General features: G+C 38.3%; 4 protein-coding genes across 4 annotated transcripts in view; 1 reads left to right on the plus strand and 3 right to left on the minus strand.

The window, feature by feature from the left end:
- Positions 1 to 73: 73 nt before the first annotated feature.
- CBG01711 lies at positions 74 to 1567 on the minus strand (the record flags this gene model as incomplete). The annotated part of the gene is made up of 8 exons (XM_002634104.1): positions 74 to 141; positions 376 to 441; positions 485 to 572; positions 619 to 815; positions 863 to 1020; positions 1062 to 1160; positions 1386 to 1485; positions 1543 to 1567. 8 exons carry the CDS (start codon positions 1565 to 1567, stop codon positions 74 to 76), a joined length of 801 nt encoding a protein of 266 aa, XP_002634150.1.
- A 328-nt stretch (positions 1568 to 1895) lies between these two features.
- On the minus strand, positions 1896 to 4808 carry CBG01710 (the record flags this gene model as incomplete). The annotated part of the gene is made up of 8 exons (XM_045235849.1): positions 1896 to 1957; positions 2530 to 2879; positions 2927 to 3029; positions 3077 to 3182; positions 3231 to 3326; positions 3375 to 3483; positions 3526 to 4106; positions 4596 to 4808. 8 exons carry the CDS (start codon positions 4806 to 4808, stop codon positions 1896 to 1898), a joined length of 1620 nt encoding a protein of 539 aa, XP_045091901.1.
- A 726-nt stretch (positions 4809 to 5534) lies between these two features.
- On the minus strand, positions 5535 to 16026 carry CBG01709 (the record flags this gene model as incomplete). The annotated part of the gene is made up of 15 exons (XM_045235850.1): positions 5535 to 5663; positions 6424 to 6526; positions 6583 to 6621; positions 7830 to 7952; positions 8253 to 8322; positions 8533 to 8708; positions 8764 to 8834; positions 9287 to 9344; positions 9460 to 10153; positions 10198 to 11714; positions 11762 to 11937; positions 12398 to 12491; positions 13704 to 13897; positions 14458 to 14559; positions 15997 to 16026. 15 exons carry the CDS (start codon positions 16024 to 16026, stop codon positions 5535 to 5537), a joined length of 3576 nt encoding a protein of 1191 aa, XP_045091902.1.
- A 1918-nt stretch (positions 16027 to 17944) lies between these two features.
- Positions 17945 to 19470, plus strand: part of CBG01708 — a gene marked incomplete at both ends in the record, with an annotated part of 2350 nt that continues 824 nt past the window's right edge. The window contains 2 exons of the mRNA XM_045235851.1: positions 17945 to 18175; positions 18543 to 18641. Of these exons, the coding sequence (XP_045091903.1) occupies positions 17945 to 18175; positions 18543 to 18641 (330 nt within the window). The remainder of the gene's footprint in view (positions 18176 to 18542; positions 18642 to 19470) is intronic.

A 19470-nucleotide genomic window follows, 5' to 3' on the forward strand; every position in this document is an offset into this window, starting at 1 on the left:
ATGTATTTTCTCAATAAAACAGAAAAAAATCACAAAGAGAATCACAAAGATTGAAATAAATGACGAAGAAATCTTACTCGGAAATCCATGAAGCGGCTTGGGAGATGACAGCCTTATCATTAACAATTTCGTAGAATGGAACTGAAAATTTCTTCGTTGGAGAGTATTTGAGTGTTATATCGCAGTTTACAACTTTTTCCTTGCTTCTTTGAGATATGCGCCTTTAAACGTTCTTCTTTAATATCGCGCGGCTTCAAAAGCGCATATCTCAGAAACCGTGAGATCTAGAGAAAATGTTTCAACTGCCAAAATGTTCGAAATTCAATTTTACATATTTTTCAGTTAACAAATAGCAAAATCTTATAAAAAACTTACGAGTCTCATACTCAGTCTTTCCAGTTTCAGCGTTGACTCTGGTAACAGCATCAACCGACGATGGAGCTAAAACAGATAATAACCTAAGTTTTTATGTTTGTATACTTACATGCACACGTGGTAGTATGCTTGCAGTGTCTGAACTGAGCATTTGAGTATTCACGAGCAGACTGGCATCCGATCCATCCAGCTTGAGCCTGAACATGTATTCAGTGCTAAATTTCCTTATTCCTTCATACTTACTGGGTTGACAGTACGGCATGGTCCCTTCATGTAAGTGTTCTGCCAAGCGTTCATTAGAGTTTGAGCGTACTTGCAAGCGTTAGCTGGATCTTGAGTAATAGCGGTTTGGTAGGAAGTGAGAGCAGCAGCAGTCTCTTTTTGATAGTTCACATAGGTGCTCTCAACACAGGTTGTCAGAACCTTACGCTCGTACATGGCTAAAGTGAAAAAGGTATGATCTCAATCATTATATTCCGAATCTTACTCCAGAATCCAACTCCACACTTGAAGTCCCAATCAGCAATGAATCCTTGGTAAGCGTAGGCAGTGTTGAGATCAAGGCCAGATCCAACAAGTCCGACGGTTCCGAGACAGTTTCGGATTTGAGCCTGTCCGAGGCATCCGTAGAAAGCAGAGAATCCACTAAAAGTCACAATTAGATGATGATAAAGATTGTGACTCACTTGCAAACATTAATCCAGGAATCAATGGTATATGGGGAGACGATAAGGGACTGGGTGATTCTGTCCAAAGTGGCCAGATCCTTCCAGGCGGTAGTAGTGCTGGAATAGTTGAGCTAATTGAAAATGAATCAGTAGCAGTTGAATCAATAAAGTTAATCCTCTAAAACTGCCGGAGCTTCTCTGATAAATAATCATCATTGTTTGCATGTGTCGGCAGTTTGCCATTTTAAATCTTGACACTATCGGTGGGAACCATTACATCATGTGCTTTCAAAATCTTATATTTCTAATAGCATATTTGTTCTTAGCATTCAAAGCACTTACTCAGTTCTCCAGAAATCTCCAAGTTTACTGTTGCATGCCAAGAACTGAGCCTGATTACAGTTATCAGTTCCGAACTGAGCAACGGCTACACCGCAAAGAGCTGAAAGGACACAATCCAATTAGAAAAAAATCCAATTTCGAAAATTCAACAACGTACCAGCGAGAAGGATGGCAAACTTCATGCCGAAAAGAGACGACGAGTCAACTGAAAAAATTGGATTGATAAGCGTCGTCGGCGAATATTTGCCAGGGCTCTCTCGCATCGACACGATATTTTTATCACCTATCCAACTCATTTTATTAGGCACCTCCCTCTCCACTTTCAGCACAATCTTATTAGCGATTCGAAAACGGGGCAATTTGGGTGTGTTCTTGAAAGGGGCGAAAAGTGCGAAAAAGACGTCATTTTGTGTGAGGAGGGAGTATTTGAGTGTGTGTATGTCATTTCACAGTAATAACCATTTATTTTTGTTCATTAAAGTCATTTTTCAGATATTATAGAATTGAAATTTAACACAAGATCTTGGCAATGACGAGAAGAATGATTGTAAACATCGAGAAGTTGGTGGAACCTGCAATTTGAAAATTCAATAAAATTTATTTTGGAATGTTCACTGTTTTGTACTGTAATGTTTACACAAACTGGCTCTAAGATCCTTGGGCTCCAGTCGGTTATTTTGGTCCTTAAAACATTTTTTTAGTCTTTAGAATTATTTTTGGTCATTAGATTTTTATTTGGTCCTTAGATGATAAAAAATTCTAAGGACCAAAATAACCGACTATAGCCAATTGTTGTTATTATTTTTGTGAAATTTCAAATGCGCGTTGAGGCCAAAAATTTGAGGGTGGACGGAGCTCGGCTTTCTACTGAACTGGAATAGTTATTAAACGACAAGAATTAACCGAAATTACTAGAAAAATAAACCAAAATAAGTATATCTACACTAACCGAAAAGAAAAATGCACAGGAAAAAATAGATGAAATCCTTCGAAAAATCGAACTATGCCCAAAAATAATTACAGAAATAAACGCTCCTCGGAATGCGCTGTTTTGAGGATTTTGCAGATTTAAGCCCCGCCCACCCTCGAATTCCGCATTGATATTAGACCAGAGTATTATCGTCAACTCCAATGTTATCCTTACCAGAAGAATGTTGTCTGATAGCCTGAGCATCAGAAAGCCATCTTGCCAAATGATCGTGAATTCGTTGCCTTGCATCCTTCAATGATTGCTTATCCGAATCTCTAGCCGGATACATATCAGCACAATGAGCAGTTCCATCGATCAGCCAAGAATCCACATTGTTGTTTGTGACATTCATCTTGTGACCCAAATCCTGCCATGGATCGAAAGATCCGTTCGGGAAACAGACATTGGTTCCTCGATATGCATCAGCTCCTCCGTATTTTGTGCGCACTTGATCAATCCATTTGAAAGTGTTATCAAGTGTGTATTCGGGACCGAAAAGATCTATACATTGGTCAGCGAAGAAACTGAAAAAGAGAGCGATTACAATGTTGCAAACATTTTGAAAACGTACTCCAATGGGACAATAGATCCGAAGATTCCTTTGTTACCTCCATCAGTGGTCTGGTAGTATCCAAGCTCGGTGCAAGTCTGCCAAATCCAGCTACGGGTGCTAACTGAAATACAATAACAGTAGAAAGTGATCTGCGCCTTGAATCCCTACTTGTATCATCATCGGGCATGGTTGTATTCGAATACTGTTTAACGAATCCATCATAGCTGTTAGGTCTACAAGTTAATGGTCCGGAAAATGAATCATACCAATTCAACTGAATGGGAAAATTGGAAAATATTTAGTGAGGGGTTCGTAAACATACCACTGCAACGACTCTGTCAACTTCTTCTCCGATTGTAGCATTGTTGAGAATAGCACAGGCACCTGGAACTCCTAAACCATTTCGAGTTGCAGTGTTCTGAATTTGGATATCATATTGTTTTGAGTTTCAACTCATTTATGTTACTCTATTATCTCCAGTGTATTGATTGATTCCTTGGAAGTATCCATAGATGTTTTGGAAGAAGAATTGAACAGATTTCGATAGATTGTTCTCGTCAAAATCGTCGCATAAGCTGGAAAAAAGATGAAAAGTCTTGTCAATTAAAACTTCTCACTTGAAAGTTCCTTTGAGAAGAGCTCTTGCATCTGAACCATTGTATGCTTTTTTTTGTATTTCCGTGAACGCTGTCCTGATGACTTCGGCACAAGGAGCACTGACAGTTCGGTATGTCTTTTCAGTATTAATTGCATATCCATAGTAATCCACAAATACATGAACAGCCGAAGAAGAGGAAACAGCTCCAGCAGTCATTTCCGGGTAAGTCTCTCTGAACCAAGCAGACAAAGATCCAGGATATGATCCTCCAAATGTTATCCAAATCGGTTTATCATTTGGGAAATACATTTTATTCATCTGATTGATGAATTCTTTGATATCAGCAAGTGCTTGATCGATTGTCAAAAGTTTCAGACTCTCCGTGGTCTGATCTCCAAGTGGTGAGAATTCTTTTGATCCATAGAATCGATGCTCTACTTGAAATGCAGCTGCTCCGAATTCCTTCGCCCATACCATCATGGTTTCTCCTTCGTGACGCACCCATTTATCTCCAGGTGGGTCAATTGCTCCTTCTCCACCAAGCATCAAGAACACATATCCGACTGTTTTGTTGTAGAATTTCGAATTGTATTGGTATCTCTGGAAGAAGATATGATTAGAGAAAACGAATTCAGTGAGTCGTAAATTTTATGGTTTTCTTTGATTGATTTAGAGATCAAAAAACTTTTCTGTGGGGGGGGGGGGGGGTTCGGGTAATTGGATCCAAGGACGGCAAGGTTTTTGATTATCCAATACTCAAACTATGAGAACACTTTAAAAGTAATTGGGTTACGAAATCATCAAAAACAAAAACCGAATTGATTTTACGATAGTTTTTTTTATTGAAGCTTTCGCTTGTTCTAAAATTTAGTGTTCTACGAATTTTGCGGTATTATTCTTGTCCGGCAGGTATGAACCTTGTGCCCAAAAAAGGGAGTATGCAAAAATGGATTACTTTTGAGATACGGTATCAAAAGAGCATGCATTTCTCAAAAATTCGTAGCTGTTTTCGCTGTTCGGCCAAATTTCAGCCACAAGGTTAACCACCAATGGACAAGACTAATAAACTTCCCCAGACTTCGTATTCACCTGTAACCAAGTGGCACTTGTATTATTGGCAAAGTGATCGACGTATTGTGTGATATTCGAATAAACCATATACTGATCCTCCGTGGTTGGTCCTTCTGGATCTGGATCTCCACCGACCAGCCCTCCTCTGGGTCTTCCATTGACCATAGGAGGTGACACGTGGCATAAAGCATACCCGAAGGCTAAAGCTAAAAGGAGTAAAACCCGAGGCATCTCTGAAAATAGGTACATACTAAAGCAGGAGAGGGGTTTTTATATGATTATTCATGTAAGTAACACTTAAAAGCAGGCACGAGAAAAGGAGAAAAAAGTAGTTTAAAAACTAAAAAGCGTTGAATTCTGTTGATAAGGCGATTGTGCAATGTCGGGCTGGTCTTTTAGTGTTGATAAGAACGACGAATGAATCAGAAACTTCATTTCACTACATTATTAACCGGTTGAACAATAAAAATTGGTTCTAGAAGAAAACGGTTTGGGGACAAGGATGGGACAAAAAGAGAGTCATCGAAAAATTTCAGATCAAAGAAAAAACCCAGAAGAATGTGAAAATGAAAAACATGTGAAAAACAAAAAGAGATCGGCTGTGGAGATTAAAGGTGGGGGGACAGGAGATTTTACAGGGGATTTTTGGGGCCAGTGTATGCATTCTACCGTAACGGTGTACAACGCTTAATGTCACTCTGCGTACAGCGGTCGTCCTCGCCTTTATGTATGCAATCAGGCGCCCGCTCCAGTTTCGCCCGCATGGCTCAGTCGGTAGCGGCGCCGCACCTTCAATACTCGCCTCGACAAGTTCAACTCCTCGAGGGGCATATTTAAACAGAATTTCGAGAAAATTATTTTTTCATGACCCCCCACCTTTAATTGAGTTTTTGAACTACGAATTATTAGGAAAATGATAGGATGAAATATTATTAAGATTTAACAGTTTTTTCTTCTTCAAGAAGATACAGTTTGTGATTGGAGAGCAGCAATTGTGGCATCTCGTTCGGCAAGTTCCCTCCGAAGTTGCTCATTTTCACAACGGAGTCTGGTCAACTCTTCTTCCCATCCACTCACTCCCATCTCCTGCAACAATTTAGTTATTACTTGAAAATTCAGTCGTCATCTTATGTAATCATTTCATAAATATTTCAGTTTGTTTAATTTGAATCACTCTTTTTCTGATAAGAAGCTCTATTAATCATCAAAAACAGTTATTCACTTTATGATCAGGAGTTCGTAGTCACTTTTATGATCAGGAGAAGGGTTGGGCAAAAAATGTAATTATGAAATTTGATTTGCAACCAAAGATTATGGTGAAGAGCTCTGGGCAGCGCGGCGCACAAATATCCGAACTGATAGAAACGGGCATATCTTTAAACATAGACATATTGGAAGCAGGAAAATAAGAATATGATTTTACGTTCGATTCAAAGCTACTAAAGTTTTCAAAGCGGTTCCTCAAGTCCAGGAATGTTACGATTGTCCAAAAATGAACGACATAATGTTTCTTGTGGTTTTGAGATGAAGAAAATTTGACTAGCGATAATTCAGCTCAAAGTCGATCAAATAATTTGAAATTTGGCAAATTTACTGATTAATTATTTTTTTGCACTCCGAGTTTGAGCCCAGTCGAAGGCTACACTTTAATTTTATGCTGTTGCAAACTTCCGTCCAGATGACTATACGCCATTTTGTTTTGATTACTATTCTCATTTCCCTTCCAAATGGAAGTGACTACTAAAACAAAAAAAAGCCTTCCTTCCCGATTCGTCATTCATAAATTAGGTCATTACCTCCTTCAAATTCCTACCACTCGTATTTTCCTACAGTAACCTTGACTTACATTCACTAATCTGTTCAATTTCTGCAATTGAGTTTTTATGTCCTGAACTTCAGAACGGCCTGCATCGATTTGGCGATCTAGGTTCGTCTCGTTGAATGTGTTCCTAAACAAATAAAATGTTGCAACAGCAGTTTGTACGATTTGCAAGCTTAAACATACCTGTTCACATTGTTTTGGGTGGGCTGATTGCTGCTCCTTCTGTAAAACCAAAAAAATGTTTGAATTGAAATGTGATTTGCCTGATAAATGTGGACAAAATAGGAGATAGTAAGCAATCAATCATGGAGGACGATTGTAGGTGTAGGCGAGATAGGCAAGTTCGTTTTTAATACATATGAGAAAAGTGTGTATGTTCGGAAGGGGCGCCTCGTTCTCCTTTTTCTCTCGATTCTACCTGATGCCTATGACCGCAATACACGCCGATCGGGTAACAATAGCTGAGGAACTAAACGGAGAATCGAGAGAGAGAGAGAGAGAGAGAGAGAGAGAGAGAGAGAGAGAGAGAGAGAGAGAGAGAGAAACAGCCGAAATGTGTTTGCGCAGATGATTTTGTTGATGTGTCTGCGAGTATCTTAGGTTGAGAAACTGGAGCAAAAAGAATCAGGTAACTCATATGAGCAGGAAGTGTTCTGATCGCGGCCGCAGCCGCCCGTGACTCAGGCAATGGGTAGGTTGCCGTGGACTCATCAGTTAGTTCTTCCGAAATACGTTCATCGACCCAAAAACTACCGTGGCCGCTAGGCTGCTGTATCCTACCGATCTCAGAAAAACTCCATACGGGATGCTGGGTCGGATATGGCACTGACTGGATTCTGATTGCAAAACTGATAATCCGATAGTGGGCATTTGCAAAAAGCTTCAATTTTTGAAATTCGGGCTGACAGCAAATGCGAAAACTGAGACCCCTCTATAGTTTAAAAATTAAAAATTTAAAAATTATGCTCCTCAAACAAAAAATGTGAATTGGTAAACATTGATTTGAGTAGATTGATTCTGTCAGGTTTCATCAAAATTATTGGATATTGAGGAAAGTTATAAAAGTTGTTTTTCAGTCATACCATACTTGTCGACGGGCCGATTCCGGACCTGCACGGTAGGCTGACAAACTCATTCCAAAATCGAAATTGTGGGTAGAACAACATGCCAGATAATGGAGCTCGGCAAGCTCTACAACATCCAATAAGAATCGACCAGCAATTAAATCAGTAACCGATCTATCATCTGATATGCTGTTTTGCTCATAATTTCAATTTGGAAACGAGTTCAGCTAGTGTGTCTGACCGGAATCGGCAGGAAGACAAGTATGCGTCATGCGATTTTCATTAAACTCTTTTTGGGCTATATAAAAGTGTTGAACAACATTTGGTGCAAGGATTCCAGAAGTAAAACTTTTTTTCAAAACTTACGATTCATTAGGAGCAATCGAACGATCGATCGAAATGATGCTTTCGTTCATTCTTTGATGTGCGGAAATACAGTCGATGGATGATGAATGGGAGAAGGTATCTCCTACGAGCATTGGTTGATCACTGAAAGAATTGAAAGTCAAGGATGGGAAAGAAAAAGAAACAATGGTCGTCGTCTTATATAGACTCTTTTGGATGGGGAGCAGAAGGCGTGCTGTCTCGTCAAGATTGAAATCGAGATAATGAAGAAATTTGAGACTCTTTTGGGGTTGAGTGGAAGGAAGAAAAGAGGAAAAATCTTGATGGAATAATATGAATGCCTCGAGGCATTCAGGGGTATCTCTTGCACTCATTATAAAATATACTTCTACGGTTGACTAGTTTTAGAAGTGTAAAAGACTGAAGAACAGAAGAGTAGCTCACAGAATGTCATCGTCAATGAGTCCTGCGTTGTCTTGCTGGTGAGAAGAAGGAATAGCGCGATGCTCCAATTCTGTAAACTTTGTCTCTCTTTACTCCGTCATCTGACGCCCTTCTTCTTCTTCTTTTGCTTTTTCTTTCTGTTATTGTTGTGAGCAGAAAAGTAATTGAATTTGGACGTCGTCCGTCTCTCTTTTCCGTCTCCTCTAATGAGGTTCTCTGTCTGATTTTCAAGAATGCTCTTTTGAGTCTTCTCCTCCTTTTCAAAACTACAGCTACTTACGTGGAGACATTGCATTTGCATTCGCATCGAGACCTTCTTCAATGATGGTTTCACTGAAGTGTTTCACACTTAATCGAGGGCTCTTGTTGCTCCATTTCTCGAACGTCACTGGAAGATTCTCAACGAGCGGAGAGTTTGCAACAACTGAAGATTCTCCTTCTGCCAGAGGGGCTTTTCTGAAAGAAATTGAAAAATGATTGAATTTGGGTTTCGGAATTTAGTTCCAAGTACCTTTCCAGCTTCTCGGAAATGTGTTGGCGGCCGTTTGATGTAGTTTTTGGGTAGAGAGATTTCTTGGGACCCTGGAAATTTTCCGTTGAGATTGTTGAGTGAAGTGATATTGAGGATCATTCACAAAATAATTAAAAGCTTTTTTGAAGAAAAAATTAACTATGAAGACAGATAAACTACCGCAAAACCCTCAATAGGAAGGCATAGCTAACTACCAATGTTAAGCAAATTTTTCTCGGTTCCTGTCAAAGATATGAAGATGTTGTTAACTGATTAATTGTTTATCATAATATCAGAAATGTTTTCTCAGTAGACATATTTTTGATATCTTTCATAGGATTTGAGATACTTGAGCTCAACTTGGCAGACTATTCTATTACAGGTTGTTTATAGTATTTCAATAAAAACAATACTATTCAAGCTTCCAGAAAGTCTAAACGAAGGACTACTGTAAAAAATACTTTTTTTTGATAGCTGAAAAAAAAAGTTTAACATGATTATTTTCCCAAAATAACTTTCTCACCTTCTTCTCCTTCCTCAAGAACGACGGAGTGAGCATCTTTCCAGCATTACGAAGAGACCTGAGAATGCTGAATATACAGAATACGGACGGGACTACAAGGGAAGGACAGGCGAGAAACTGGGAGAGGCAAAACAGAAAAACACAATAGATAAAGGCACATGGATCACACTCACTTTGAGGCCAAAGCCTCTTTTTTGGACTTTTGTTCCGGTTTCAACTCGACAATATGCATTGGATCCACAACTTGAATAGTCTTTTTGATTGGAAGTTGAGTTGGCTTTATTCTAGAAGAGCTTGAGGAAGAAGTCATCGGATGAGCGGAATCAGATGAAGACGTCGAGGTGGATTTGGGAACAGTCATCACTGGGAATGGCTTGTCTTTTGGTGGACTAGGGGGCGTGAATACAGGAGCAGGTCTTTCCGAATCGCTGTTTCTTTTCTTCTCCAACGATTTAATTGACAAGTCACGAATAGAAGATGTTACACCTTCCGGCTCTTCTTCAATTGGAGATGTCATCAAACCTTCAATTCTTCTTGAAATAATCACTGCTTCCATAACGTCTTCTGTAGTTGGAGTCAAGTTTGTATCCATTGGAATATCTTCTTCTGGAGATGTTAGATCTCCGGACATGGTTGACTTTCTCTCCTCGAGAAGTTCAGCATTATCCGACTGACTTCTGTCAGTATCCAATTTCAAATTCCTTGGAGGCTCGTGTAGTTTCTCTACTTTCCGCTCCTCTTGAGGTGTCGTCGAACGCCTTCCGCCCATTACGAATAGATGACGTGGCTCAGGAGAGATGGGTTTCTTTGTTGGACTTCCGATAGCTTCGTCAAGAGATAATTGGTGAACAGATGATGTCACAGTTTCTGAAATAAAATGTTTATTGATTAAAAAGATTTATGAAAGTCACCTTCTACAACGACCTTCCTCTTCGTCAATGGAGTTGTTGCAGTGATCGAATAAAAATCAGAAGTCTTTGCTGGAGAGGTTGTTTTTTCTTCCTCGAAAGACATGTCCTTTTGAACTTGTTTCTGATAAGACGATTCAATGGACTGCAAGTTCGCAAGTTCTCCATCTTTTGGTTTTCCGTCGACAATCGCAAATGTCTGGTACTTCCGCATCATTATGGGAGTTGTTGTCGAAAGAATGTACTTTTGTGTTGATTCTGGCTTCCTCTCATCCAGCGATTTCTGTCTTTTCTCCTGCTTCTCCGTTTTCCGTTCCCTGCTTCTTCCCCGGAACAACTCGAACTGCAATCTCCGCAAATAGCTGTGCTTCTTTGAATCCGTTGACTCCGATCGTTGCACTTTTCCCTTCTTTGTCATCATCACAGCATCTGCACTCATCGATTGAGGAATCGCCTTCTCTTCTTTCGCTTCGACAACAAACGTCTGATATTTCCGAATGGCTAATGGAGTTGTAGTCGTGAGAATGTACTTCTCTGGGGGTGGTTTCTCATATTCTTCCCATTCTTTTTTCTTCTTTTCTTTTTCTTCTTCCTTCTTCCTTCTATCGGCTGGTGGTCCAATCGTTGCAATCGGTTCAGTGATTTCTCCTTCCTCAATGTACGGATAATCTGGGCTCTTCGGACGGTCTCCAATAGTAAATGTGTGATGTCTTCTGAGACATTCTGGAGTCTTCATGACGATCACAAACTTTGGCTCGGGAACAACGTCTTCTTTCTCTTTGAATAAATCCTTCTCAAGTGTTTTTCTTTCCGGTTCCGATGTCTGTTTCACCAGTTTCTTACTGACATGCACATCCGACTGAGATTTGGTAATTTTCATCTCTTCTTCGGGTGATTTGTCTCTGATTGTGAACGTGTGATGTCTTCTGATTGCTTCTGGAGTCTTCACAGTCAAAATGAACTTTTCCTTGGGCACCGGTTCCTCATACTTTACTTTTTCTTTGATCTCCTTGAACTTCACAGTTTCCATTTTAGTGTACTGAATCTCTTCTTCTGGTTTCACATCATTTTGATCTTTCTCTCCAATAGTCAGTGTTCTATGCTTCCGGAGTGCTTCGGGAGTTTTGACGAGAAGAACATATCTTTCAGGTGACACGAATCTCTCATTTTTCGGACTGACAACAGCTTCCGGAATGTGGACAGGAGCAGGAACATCCACATGAATAGCAGCAGTATCTAGATGAGATTTTGGGACAAGAATAGATTCCTGCTTTTCCACGAATTCCATCTTTTCGATTATTGGAACCGGACTGCTCTCCGAGAATGTTGTGGTTGTGACCGTAGTTGTTGTCGTCTCCTTAATGACTCTTCGAACTGGTCCAGGTGTTTTCTGATTTGCATTATTATCCAATTCTTCCGAAATTGTCTCTACAACTGTTTCAGATGGAATCTGATCCAATTCTGACATTGTCTGACTCTCCTCCACTGCTGGTGGGTCAGGGCTTGCCGATCTTTTCTGCCTGAAAACTAAAGTATCGTTGGATATACTCGTAATCCTATATCCCACCCTGGATACCGTTCATCGAACTCTTTGGTGACAACAAGAACGTCTTCTTCCAATTTCACACAGACGTGTTCCATTGGTTTCGGAGGTGCCATTTCACTTCTCGAGATGAGACCTGCTTCAGAGATTTCCTCTATTTTATCGTCGACAAGGGGAGTTGGGTCCTGTGGAATACAAACCTGGAAAAATAAATTTCTTTCAGATTTCATTACAGGGTAGCACAATTAGCCGGTCTCATTAATACCGATATATCTTAGACCTAATTGTAAGTATCTTGGAAGCACACAACTCAGTAGCATTATCATTTTAAGTTTCAGTAGAAATATCATTTTAAAACTACTGAAATTTTAAAGTGATTCCTCAAGTCTAAGTATTGTTACGATTGTTCAAAAATGAACAGCGTAATGTTCGTTGTGATTTTCATTAGATGAAGCAAATTTTACAAACGATAACTCATTATCAGCTCAACGTTGATAGAATAATTTGAAACTTTTCCGGTTTACTGTTGAATTATTTGAGTGTTTGCACTCCAAAATTGAGCTCCAGGAAACGCTTTCTTCAATCTTTAGGCTAGTAAAAACTTGACTCCGGTTAATCATGCGCCACCCTTTATAAAATGATATTTTTAAATTATCTCACCTTTGATGTCGAGGGTACTTCCATAGACGACGATTTGATGACCCGATTTGCGTTTTGATCAATCCGTTTTGGAACTTGTTTTGGTTGACGGATTCTGCAAAAAATAGAACATGAAGTTTTTTAAAAACCAACAAATAACTGCAAAAACAACATAACTTTTGACAAGGAAGACTAGTGGGAGGAGAGAAACAAAAAGAAGGAATACACGAAAAATCTGACAAAGAAAAGTAGAAGAAGGGCTTATGAATGACAAGAAACACTTCGCATAAGCTTCTTCGTCTTCGTCTCGAATATATCATTGACGGCGCGGTGAGCTTAACAGAGAAGACACTTCTTTCTTTTCGGATGGTGTGCCGCGAAAACTTCTGGAACCACCGAAAAACAAAAGAATGAGGATAAGACTAAGAGGAAGAAGGAAGAATAAGGAAGGAGGCGTCGTTCCAGTTGTTCGCCAAAAAATAACCGAATGTTTTTGTCGTCAAACTTTTCGAGGTAATTGCTCTTTTCCGTGAGTTCTTCTTAGGCTTCGTTATTATTAGTAGTATGACTTCAATTTAGTATAGCAATCCGGAACGGAAATAATGACTTGGTCACTTGGTTGAAAAAATGGAGAAAAAAGGAATGGGTTAGAAAAGAAGGGTTGAGAATAAAATGCATGAAGAATTGGGTGAGAGAATTGGGAATGTTGCAGAAAATGAGAAAAATGATGTCATTTAGCTAGTGGGAGAATAATATCTTTCAATGACCAAAAATGTGAAAATTGAGTTGATTGAAATCCATTTAAAAAAATTAAAATTAAAAATATTAAATTGAAAATATTAAAATATTATTAAAAATATCAAACTTGGTGCTTTTGATTTTTTGACTAATTACTTCAGACTTTTTTTCCAACAATGTCAGTTACTGTTCACAATTGTGATGTTTTCTTCTTGCAATGATTTGTTATTACACTTTTTGGAATCGGTTGAAGATAAAAATACCGTGAAACCTGTAATAGAAGGACACCCCTAACTTTCAACTTTGAATCAATTTAACTCGGTTCTTGTGAAAGATATCAAAAATTGATTCACTATAAAAACTTTTTGGACATTACGATGAACATTTTATCAGTTGATCACGTTTTGATATCTTTTACGAGAACCGAGATATACAAGCTAAAAGTTGACAGTTTGGGGAGGGCGTTCAATTAGAGGGTTTACGGTAAGCAACTATCCACCATAGAAATTCTAGAGCTTCCAAAAAAATGAAGAATAGGGCAAGATTGGAAATATATATAGAAAAATAAACTTTTGGTAAATCAACTAACCCAGAAAAGCTTTGGCTCGTTTTGATATTTGACGAGGAACTGCTCTCGGAACTCCTTCCCAAATGTGTGATTTTAGTGAGTTTGCTCTTCACACTGTTGGCCATACTCATCAGAGGACTTCTTGGTGTTGATGACATTTTCGCTTTCTTTTCTTTTGATTTTCTTGATGATGGCACAGAAGAAGTAGAGACAATCTGGAAAATAATAGTGCAATGAGAAGAAGAAAATGAAAGGGAAGAAGGTCTTTTCGGGTGTAAAAGTCGGGGATGTTGGGGCAAGTGGAAAGGGGTAGGACAATCAAGGAATGAAGGGGACAAACATGAAATTGAATGGTCCCATGGGTGGATTCCGGGAGACACTAGCGACACGACAAAACTTATCTTTGTATGCCTGGCCACAAAATGCATACAAGTCGCTGTTTCTGTTTCTTGGCTGGCACAAAAGAATCGAAAACCGAGAAAGTCAAAAGAAATTGAAAGGAAAAGGAGGGGGAAGGAATAGATATGAAAAAAAACTCAGATGTAATGGAATGCAAATTTATGTTCTATGAATACATTTTCAGAAATTCCGCCTTCTTCTCTTGTGTCAATAGGAGTAAAAATTGGGACTTCTAGAGAATTCAAGAGAAAGAAAAGAGAAGGGAGCGTGTGAGCCAAAAACGTGCATTCGACGAATTAATCATAGTGGTTTCGGGGATGGTGTCGAATTGATGGGATGACACGGAAAAGGGCAAGAAAAATGAATGGGAGCTTACATTGTTGGAGTTGGCGTCGAGGCGATGTAAAACGTCCACTACATTACGATTCTCAATTACAAGGTCTGCTGTAGTTTCAGTTGATGTTCCTGCTTTTTGTTGCTGAAATTAAATAAAATATTTTTTCCTGTTATCAATAATGTGGATACTGTAGGAACTGCAAATACTGTAGTAGGAATCCTATAAAAGAAGTATGATTTTTCGGCATTCTTTGATTCACAAATAGTTAAAGAATTTTGTGAATTGACAGGTTAAAAATAGGGTTTGAACTGATTTAAGTTTGTCGCTGTACTATCAGAAACTCAAATTAGGTCGTAATATTTCTTTTTGTGTACTCGATTTAATTTTTCACATCAATTTTTACAACACAAATATTCTTGTGACCTCCGTGAAGGCCTAACAAATTTAGGGCAACTCTAGGATTCAACTGAGTTTGGAAAGAATCAGTACTTAGTTCCCAACGTTCAAGTTCCAGGATTTTTCAGGATTGCGGGTCCCTGTTTCACAGGACATAGGACTTCGGCGACAACTTCTAGGATCAACGAATTTGAAGGATCCGAATAGAATAATAGAGTAAAAGGTGAGGATAGTTTCAAAATAAACTTTGAGTTCGGCAATTCGGGCTTTTTCAGTTTTACAAAAGGAATGGAGAACGATCACAATGATTGGCAGTATGATAGGATTACGGGACGGGTGAGGAAATAGGGATTATTGAAATTCCAATTAAAAAGTTAGATTAGAGAAGCCAGGTTTCGATGACAACGATCGGTCGGATTTTGATGATTCAGATGCTAGGCATTTGAAGGGAACGGTAAAGATTTTTTTCAAAATTATAAATGAGCCACTCGTAAGACTTTAAAAATCGAATTTGATAAGTTGTAACAGAAGTTCACAAACATCAAACGATTTCAGAATGCTCTTAAAAAGTTGTCAGTTGCAGTTCAAGTTTGGGAAACCTTACTTTTGAAAATGTGAGAAAAATAAAAAATTCAATTCAAAAGTTATTTTTGAAATTTCAGTTTTCAAATGTCATGGGACAACAATTCTATATGCTCGATATGTGGAACATTCGGGATCGGTTTTGAAAGAACTTTGTGAACTTGATTGCTTTTTTGGGTCCCCTATATTTTTATTTTGTGCGAGCGTTTGTCATCGTCGTTTGTTTTTCTTGGCTTCTGATTCTGAGCAGTGTAATTCCGTTTTCCGTCCTCCGTCCTCCCGTCTTCGAAAAAAAGTTATTTCCGTCTGCCGTCTTCCGTAAAGTCCAAAAAAGTGACAAATGACGGAAGACTAGAACTTTTGTAGTATTTGTTGAATTCTTCACCCGGAAAAATCCGGAAAAATTGTTCCGTTTCCGTCTTCCGTCTTCCGTGAAGCGAATTTATATTCCCTATCAACACAGATTCTGACCTCTTCGTTGTACTAGTTCGCACTTCTGAATTTCAAACCTAAATCTCCAACCCTCTTAAATCTAATATTCTTCAAAAAATCTACAGTAATCTATCCCATGTTCCTTCTCCTAACAGTTTCCTGACGAACCTTTACTTGATGTCCTGATTCTTGTTCCATCTCTTCCGGTGTGAATATCAAATTACCTTTTCCGTCTTTCGTCTTCTTTTCAAACAACTTCCGTTGTTTTAGATTTCAGTTACATGCCATATTGACACATATCATTTCATTCCCCTTCCCATCTTCATCTTCATTCATCATATGGAAGTCTTATCGACTCTCATTTTCCCATGGAGGCGGTAAGTATCAAATAATGAAGGCGTCGTAGAGGAAACATACTCTCTATCATTCATCTAGTATATATCCACCAAACATAGAGTTTTTATAATAATAATAATAATAATATCTCTTTCTACAACGGACTCTCTCCCACTCTATCAACTTTTTCGCCCCGTTTCGGCTCGTCAATTCGCCCCCGGTTTCTCTCCTTTTTCTTCTTTTCCTTCTTCACTTTTTTTGCACACATCAAAAAGAAATAATCGGAGACACACGGGACGAAACGGCGACAAAGACTTTTCTCTTAAAGCCAACGACAGCACACACTCACCCGTCACAATTTCCAAATCGAGGAAGAAAGAATAAGAAAAGTTTCTTCTTCTTCTTCATTTCTTTTTTTGAACATTTCTTTTTCTTCTTTCTTATTCGTTGCCAATGGATTCCTCGAGCACTTCAGCCTCATCTTCTTCTTCCTCGCCATCTTCACGGTCGGTTTTTTTGTATAGCTCAACCTAATTCAGAACTCTAAAATCTAGAAAACTCAATTATTGGTCCTACCAGGCTTTGGGTAAGATATGCAAAACGAGGAAATCCCTTGTTCTCTGCTCCACGGGATTTTGACAGATTGCTAGTCAATTTGTTCTGAGTTTTTTTACTTGCTCACTCTCTTTTCTTTTTTCGCTTTTGTTTTAGTTTTGAAGAAAAGAGTAAAAGAACAAAGGAAAACATTCCTTTGAACTTATCAATTTGAAAAGTTGAGTTTTTTTGAATAGAACGAATTCGAAGATGACAAGGAAGTGTCATTCTGTAGACTTGTCAATCACAAAGCCCTTTTTATTTTTTTTATGATTTGAATCTTTCCGTTTTGAGCTCAATTTAAACTCTTTGAATAAAATATGCTATAGCTGAAAATGGTATTTCTATGTTTAATTTGAGCATGAATATATTGGGCATCGCTTAATAAGGTCTAGGATAAATTCTAAGATTTTGACTGTGAGAGCTCTGGGAATATACCCCTCTTTGTCTCTACAGTACCTCCGAATGTTTGTTCGATGAATAATTAACTAACTCGTAGCTATTGTGAAAGGTTGAAGTTCAGGCTAGAGGTTCTACAATCCGATTTCCGCCAAAAATGAAAACCGTAATACATTTATTAGAAGAGACCCCATCAAAATACGTTGTTTGAAATTAAAAATTTCTGTACTGGAATTTCACAGTTCTGCCGAAAATGGTTGAGACCCTATTTTCTGTCCAAAAAATTGCTCAAGGTCGGTGAAATCGATCATTTTCATAATTTTTGAACTTCGAAGAATTTATTGATGGGAATTTTCGGAAAAGAAATGACCTGAAAAATGGAAGGGCTTGTAATATAAGGGCCCTGTAATATGAGGGCTCAAGTACCTTGAAACAATAGAAAACCGGCCCTTCTAATAAAGGTTTTACGGTATCTAGGATGAATTTCAAATTTTTGTCTGTAAGTGCTCCGTAAATAAATCAACATTTGTATCTTCCGTTCCTCAAAGTGTATGTTTGACACATTATTGATAAACTCATAGCCATCCAGGATGATCAAAGTTCAGATCACGAATCCAATTTCCGCAAAAGATTCTACAATCAAATTTCCGCCAAAACTGAATAGTTGTCAATCTAGTCTCTAAATTCCATACTTCTCAAAAATCATTATCTCATCTCCTGTCTACATAATTTATACAAAAATCTGAATAGTGAGTTCTAGCCTGTTGAAAATTTTGAAGAGAGACTAATGGAGATTGAAGACACTTCCAGAAAACAGAGATACTTATTGAAAAGATGGATGAAAGTTATGATGAATAATGGATTCCGTCCGAGAAAACCATATCCAATTTTCAGGAACAAATCAATAATCCGCTCATCATCGAGCGGATCATATCCGTATCCTCGAACACATACCACTCTGATGGTAATTCCATCAAATCGACCACCTCCACCACCACAGCCCGTCAAGATGTTTACGGTGAGTAGTGCATTTTACGAAAGAACCGAAACCACTCCAGAGAAAGTCATAAAGCGTGCCTCGTTTTACGATGTAGCTCGTTTTGCTTTCCGTTTCCAATTGGAACACGAATAGAGAAAACTCTCTTTCCTTCTATTCCTAGAGACTCTTTTTTCTCTTTTCTTTCTCATTCTATCACATTTCGTCGCCTATTCCGTCTCCAAAGCAACCGCAAAAGAAAAAATATACACTCTTTTATATTGACTAGACACTTACCCCACCCGTAACTCAACCAAAAAGACACCTGTTTAGTTGCAGAATGGTGTTCGGGTTCCTCAAGGTGTATTACGGCTCTTTTGTTCTATCATCAATTGATATCTTATTTCAGGGTGTTCGGCGGCGTCCACCGTTGAATCGAGCTTGTCCACCAATACCAGAAAGCAAAAGTAATGAATCCATTATGAGTCATGCTTCAAGAGTTTCAGAGGTGAGTGAATTGTTTTCAGTAACTGAGCTTCTATATTAGGAAATTATATATTAAATTGATTCAGTACAATCTCAGGTTTACAAAAAACAGTATTTAAGTAACTTAAAGTTTTCTCCAGACAACGGCATATATCTCAAATGCAGTATCCCATCACAACTGAAAATTTCAAAAACTGGCTCTGTATGATTCCGGGTTGATAGTGAATCAACGAACTCAATAGGAAATTTTTGAACATTTTCGTGACCGAAATGTTTTGACCAATTCAAAATGTTCGGAGAAATCTCCGGAAAATTTCGAAAGCTGACTTTTTGAAAATACTTGGAAATAGGACTAATTTTGACCCGGAATTTCAGCCAAAAGCGAGAAATCATTTTTTAAAGTTTTTTTTGGTCAAAATGTCCTAGAACCTAGAAGCGAAAAATTCGAGCAACACGTCGCGAACATATCGCTTCCAAAACAAAACAAAAAGTATAAAGTAACATCATTTATTCAACCGGTTTCTTTAGCGTTATTCAACCAACTTATTTTTCAGATTTATTTTTAATTTGTGAAACGATTTTTTTCAAATTTTAACACAGATATATGTAGAAGCTTATTGTTATTGTCTTGCAGATATCTTAATTTTTTCCAAGTTCTTTTCGTTAACGTATTAGCCAGACGACATTTTCAAAATTTTCCAAAAGAGAACTACGAGATCTGATATCTTCGTTGAGAAGTATGATTTTTCGGCATTCTTTGATTCACAAATAGTTAAAGAATTTTGTGAATTGACAGGTTAAAAATAGGGTTTGAACTGATTTAAGTTTGTCGCTGTACTATCAGAAACTCA

This window comes from Caenorhabditis briggsae (genome assembly GCF_000004555.2).
Source record: "Caenorhabditis briggsae complete genome, chrIV, whole genome shotgun sequence".
In the NCBI taxonomy this organism is placed as follows: Eukaryota; Metazoa; Nematoda; class Chromadorea; order Rhabditida; family Rhabditidae; genus Caenorhabditis; species Caenorhabditis briggsae.